Genomic DNA, 6000 nt, shown 5'->3' on the forward strand with positions numbered 1-6000 from the left:
GTATACTCTGGCTGTTAATCAGGGACAGGTACAAGGGCTCTGAATGGCAGTCTTGGTGCCTGCCTGCCCAAGTTCAAATCCTGGTCCTGCCCTGTACTTGCTCTGTTAGCTCAGACAGGTGTTCAACCTGCTGGGTCCACAGTCCCCTCTCTTGAGAAACAGGGTAATGACAACAGCCACTTCATAGTGTCTCCGTGAGGATGCAGCCCAATGAAGCATGAGGGGTACTCATCACACGTTACATGCTAAGAGTTTACACCAATTACCACTGCTGGTTAGGCTGTGCGCCCCTCCCCCACAACCCCCTTTCTTTTGAACGTAGTCCCCCTTGCATTGTCCCTTTCATCCTTAAGATACAGGCAGGTTGGCATTCAGATCCTCACAAATTAAGGAAAAACCCCAACGAAATGGAAAGTAACTTTTCCAAGGTGGCAGCTGAGTGCCTCTGTAGCCAGGTCTCTACTTCCTGTCTTTCTAGAAGGAATGAGAAGGAACTTACCAGCTCTCCAAAGTGTTTCATGGCATATTCTAACACACCGGAAGCTGCCTCAGGCTGTTGTAGCTTATTATTAATGCTGAGGAAACAAAAGGAAGACACAGTTACACTCATGCATCTCAGGGTGAGAGGTCTGGGGACACTGGGCAAGATGGCTCACCAGCAACCTGAGGTTGACGTCTCTCAGACATACCTGGCACCACCCAGAAAGCCCAGCTTGAGTAACTTTATCTAGGAAAAGGGTTTTGATTTCCTCCCCACACTCTGAGGGACAGTAAAGGCTAGTATGTGGTATTCTGGCCTGTTGTCTAGTCAGCGGAGACTGGTTTTCTCTCAGATGCTGTCTGGCGGGTAGTGAGTGTTCAAAGCCTCGTGCATGCTAGGCTTGCATTTTACTACTGGGCTATGCTCTCATTCACAGATTTAAACATTTTAGGTTGGGGCTGGAGGGATGGCTTAGTGGTTAAGAACACTTGCTGCTTTTAACGAGAATCTGGCCTCTGTGGGCACTGCACAAATGTGGTGCACATATATACACATAGGCAAATATTCATGACATAAAAATATTTTTTTAAATGACATAATTCCCAGGCTCTCCATTTACACTCACTGCTCATCCACCAGAGCCCAGTGTCTTCAAATCCACAGGTCTGTGGCCCATCTTCAGAAATGACTTCCTCCCTCTGCAGTAAATCTTGGGGGAGCAGTTTCTAGTGCTGGCCATCAGCATATAGATGCTTTTCACGGGGACTCTACTTAAGTCACCTACAGGTGGTGCTGGGGCCCACATGACTGGAGAACTATACTGCTGAGCAGTGCCACTGGAAGGTCTGGTCCTTAGAGTTAATTCATCAGAGGCTACAAGATGGCTCTGAAAGCAGGAGAACTGTAAGCCTTAGCCCTTCTTTCTAAGAGGAATTTATGCAACTGAGTCAGTGCTAAACACAGCCTATTGCTGGTATGGAAGTCAGGGAAATGGGGAGAGCATTGAGGCAGGCAACAATGGCTGTATGTAGACACCGGCCAGGCAAACACCGACTTGGAGTCTAGACTGGTGTAATGAGGCTGGGTCTAGTTTACTGCACAGGGTACAAACTGTCTACTTGAGCAGAATTGAGTTTTAAGTGATTTTGGGAAATTCCAGGATTTGGGTTCCATGTGGTAATATGGCAAGAGGCCGCTGTTATAAATATATTTTTTTAAATTCCACCACTTTTCTTCCAATAAAACCAAAAGGAACTGCCCGGAGTTCTAATGGACTAGAGAAGTTCACATTTGCGAAAGTCACAATCGAGAGTCTCCTGTTTACAGAGCACATCTCTGACAGCCCTTCTGACCAGCATTCCTTCGGCCTCACATCCCCGAGAAAATCAGGAAGGAAAGGTTAAGATTTGTTCCATCTTACTAATGAGGACACCGAGCCAAGGACACCATGCCGAAAGAAAGCCAAGCTGAATCAGAATGTTCCCCCAAAACCAAGAGCAACTGGATGTCTCAATCAAGAGGTGAGAAATGGGCCAGCAAGATGGCTCAGTGGATAAAGGCACCTGCTGCCAAGCCTGACAGTCTGAGTTTGATCCCCAGGACCCACATGGTAGAAGGAGAATGGACTCCTCAGAGGTGTAGGCTTGTCTCTCTCTACACAGGTAGAGTCTCATGTCACGTGAGCCCTCTCACCTCAGAGGTAGGGCATGGGGTAGGGCAAACTGCACTGCTAAATAACATTACTTGGTACAGCTCAGCCACTATCTAGTTCTTTAACCAAATAGTTTTGGAAAACAGAAAAAAGACAGCCAGTAAGCACTCCCTGAAACACGGCACTTGTGTTCTCAGTGTTCTCTTCAGTGGACTCCAAAGGTGGCCTTGGTGGGAGCAAGTCCTGGTAGGATGAAACTGCCCTGACAAGGGAGGCCAAGTGTTCTTCGCCTAAACCAGAGAGTGCTACCTCTAAACAAAACAAAAACAAACAAAACCAAAAGGAAAATCACCACACCAGTTTTAGCAACTGTCTTCCAATCTTGTGTTCTGAACATGTTCTGTTTTAAGAACAATTCCTGTTTCAAGCACATTAAAAAGTGCTTGGTCTACTCAGACTCTCATTGACATTGTGGTTACATAAAACCCCAAACCCTATCAAACCATATAAAAGTGCCTTTGCCTAATCCATTCTGCCACTAATTATGCATAAAAGAGAGCTTAACAACAACAATTAAAATTAAGAAGGGACAATTTGACAACTTTTTTTTTGTTTTTTGTTTTTTGAGACAGTGTCTCTGTGTAGCTCTGGCTGCCCCTAGAACTTGCTCTGTAGACCAGGCTGGCCTTGAACTCAGAAATCCACCTGCTTTTGCCTCCCAAATTCTGAGATTAAAGGTATGCATCACCACTGACAACTCTCCATCTTAATGCATAAATTTAAACTTTTCACTAGTGCCATGGCTTAGCAATACAGCCTTGCAAGACAGACCAATATAGCACTCTTCATGGAGAATGAGATCGATCTCCTTGTTCCCTAGCTACCTCAGCTGTCCAAACAAATCACTTCTGCAGTGTACCCCACATTGCGTGTGCAGGCCTCAAGGATGCAGGGGGCTCAGAAGGAAGAGGAAGCTGGGGCACAGCAGAGGGATCAGGCCGTAAGCAAAGGCCATGGGGCTTGGGATGCTTCTTGCCCCTCTGGGCTGCTCTCGTGTAGCAATAAGGAAAAGCACTGAGAAATTATCATGACAGACCCATGAAAAATGGGAGGGCTCAATCAGAAATTAAATTCATAACCATGGATTTGAGGCCTCAATGATCCAAATCTTGATCAATAGAACCTGTCTGCAGGGCAGCGTGGCGCACGCCTTTAGTCCCAGTACTCGGGAGGCAGATGTAGACCTTTGAGTTTGAGGCCAGCCTGGTCTACTGAGCAAGTTCCAGGACATCCAGGGCTACAGAGAGAAACCCTATCTCGAACTCTCCCCTAGAGAGGGCCTGTCTTTTGGAGGCTTTAGTGTTTCCTTCTTCAGTGTGCTGCACCAACTGACTTCATTAAGGAGAGCGCCCACTGCACGTGGCAGGCATATATTTATGTGAGGGACATCAGCCCTAGAGAGCTCAGAGTTATTAATAGGCCTACTTCATATATGAAGAAGAAAGGTCACAGGCTGTTGATGCCATGCCGCCATTTCAAAGCCATCTTAGAGCTGCTAAGATGGCTCTTGCTGACAAGTCTGATGACCTGAGGCCAATCTCGGGGACACACATGATAAAAGAAGAGACCCAAGCCCTGCCAATTGCCTGACAGCCCTGCCCTGCCTGACCGCCATGCAGATGTCACTTTATGAGAATGGAAGGGTAGGGTGTATATTCTGCTCTTGTGAAGAAGTTACCTTTGCTCCCTGGCACCCTTCTGAAAAGTCCATTTTATGGCAGCTGGGAGTGTCACAAAGCCCCTTCTATAAACCTCCCTGTGTGCCCCTGCCTCGTCTTTCCCTGCTAACCCTGAAAGGCACAAAGGGCCAACTGACCTGAGACTCAAAGTAGTTCTCACTGGTGCTGGTAGACACAACAGCAAGCAAACGCCGAGAAGGAAGTCTGGGCAGCTACCCCTACTTAGCAGTGGATAGAAGTAACAGGTCAGTCGACTTACACAGTTAGGAATCTAAAGGAAGCCGAAACTGCTTACCTGAAAAATAAAACCCAGAGTCCACAAATGGACCTGACTTCAGGAAATGAGAAAGTCAGCTGGGAAAGGGGCCTATTCAGTCATGAGGCTGAATTCAAGAACTCGACACCGGGAACATCCTTGACAACTGAGGAAAACACTTTCTGGAGTTGGGTACAACTACCGAGTAAGGACAAGAAACTGCCTTGATATCCTCACAGACAAGCAAGGCACTTCTCTTCAAGAGCTTGCCAGTCTGCTTCCTGAGGCTGGAGAGCAGGCTGGGAAGACACCACAGTGGTCTGAAGTGAGGGAATGTGTTGCTACCACAGTGGCAGTAATGGCTGACTACAGCGGGGCAGGAGGCCGGGGACCGCTGTCACCCACCCCAAGCTGCCCCTCTGTACTTCCTTCTTCTTCTGTTTGTTTTGAGGCAGGGTTTCTCTGTGTAGCTGAGAAACTCATGTTGGTGTCCTGAAACTCACTCTGTAGATCAGGCTGGCCTCAAATTCAGAGATCCACCTGCCTCTGCCTCTCAAGTGCTAGAATTAAAGGTGTGCACCACCACCACCCACCCATCTGTGCTTTTTCTTATTTTATTTTTTTTACAACTTATTGGCTAACAAGTTCACACATGTACACACTGTATCTACCCCATTTCCCTCCTCCTATTCCCTGTACCTCTCACCTGGGGCTCTTCATAGGTAGTCTGTGACTATTTTCAAAGGGACGGAAAGGACTGAGCTACAAGTCGAGCAGCTCAGCTGCCATTCCTGCTACCTAAGAAGGACTACTGTCCTTGAAGGGCTTCACTGCTCACAATAGCTGACTCGGAGTTTTCTTCCCTTGTGGACCTTTGCGTATCTCTATTCCTCTCTTCTCTTAGTCTCAGAGCCTTAGTGACCTTAGGGCAGTTAAGGGCAAAGCGAAGGGACAGCTTCCACACCAAGCCTGGAGGGTTGGATGCCCAGACAGATCGGGAGCATCTGTGCTACATCCGCAATGCCTGGGCTTCCCTGGTGCTCCATCAGGAATGTATGAGAATGGTACTGCTGGCTTCCACTGGCCCGGGGCCTTCCTTCTAGTGCAGACTGCTGGCTGCCTTTTACTTTGATCCCGTCAAAGGAGAATTCTCTGCATTCCCTTGGCACTGGAATGATGACATGTGCTCCACAGCTGGCAGGAGACGGCTGGAACGCAGCATCTTGAGCAGCCACAATGGATGGTGCCCAACACTGCTTTGGATCCCAAGCACCACATCACACGGTTGTTTTCACGGCATAGAGCTGCTTCAGATGCCCTGACACTTCTCCCAGCACTGCGTCAGTTCTGTGCCCAGCACAGATGAGCAACACAACTGTCTGATGCCCCTACAGAGCCAGGATGAAAGGGTTGGCTACGCCCTGGCGTCTGCATCAGGCACCGCAAGAGTTTTGGAACAAGAGAATGTTCTGTTCAGGGATCTCAACAACAGTCTCTTTTGGAATGGATTAATTTCAAGATGGAAGGACAGCAGTGAAGACAGGAAGCAAAGGGACATTTGAAACTTGACAGAGAGGAGGTGAGGTGAGGTTATTTAAATGCGACAGGAAGGAATATGGTGGGAAACTATAAGATCTTAGAATTAACCACCTGAAAAAGGTGAGATACTCAGTGGTAGAGACACTTGTCACCAAGTCTGATGACCTGGGTTTGATTCGCAGACCTCAATACACACACACACACCACACACACACACCACACACACACACCACACACACACACACACACCACACACACACACACACACACACACACACCACACACACACACACACACACACACACACACCACACACACACACCACACACACACA

At 47.9% G+C, this 6000-nt stretch overlaps 1 protein-coding gene across 1 annotated transcript in view; it reads right to left on the reverse strand.

Annotated features, from left to right (window-relative positions):
• Mtor (mechanistic target of rapamycin kinase) overlaps positions 1-6000 on the reverse strand; it is a 112489-nt gene that overhangs the window by 43721 nt on the left and 62768 nt on the right. Inside the window, exon 29 of the mRNA XM_027398207.2 lies at positions 500-575. Coding sequence (XP_027254008.1) covers positions 500-575 — 76 coding nt within the window. The remainder of the gene's footprint in view (positions 1-499; positions 576-6000) is intronic.

The sequence above is a fragment of the Cricetulus griseus genome, chromosome 2 (genome assembly GCF_003668045.3).
Source record: "Cricetulus griseus strain 17A/GY chromosome 2, alternate assembly CriGri-PICRH-1.0, whole genome shotgun sequence".
In the NCBI taxonomy this organism is placed as follows: domain Eukaryota; kingdom Metazoa; phylum Chordata; class Mammalia; order Rodentia; family Cricetidae; genus Cricetulus; species Cricetulus griseus.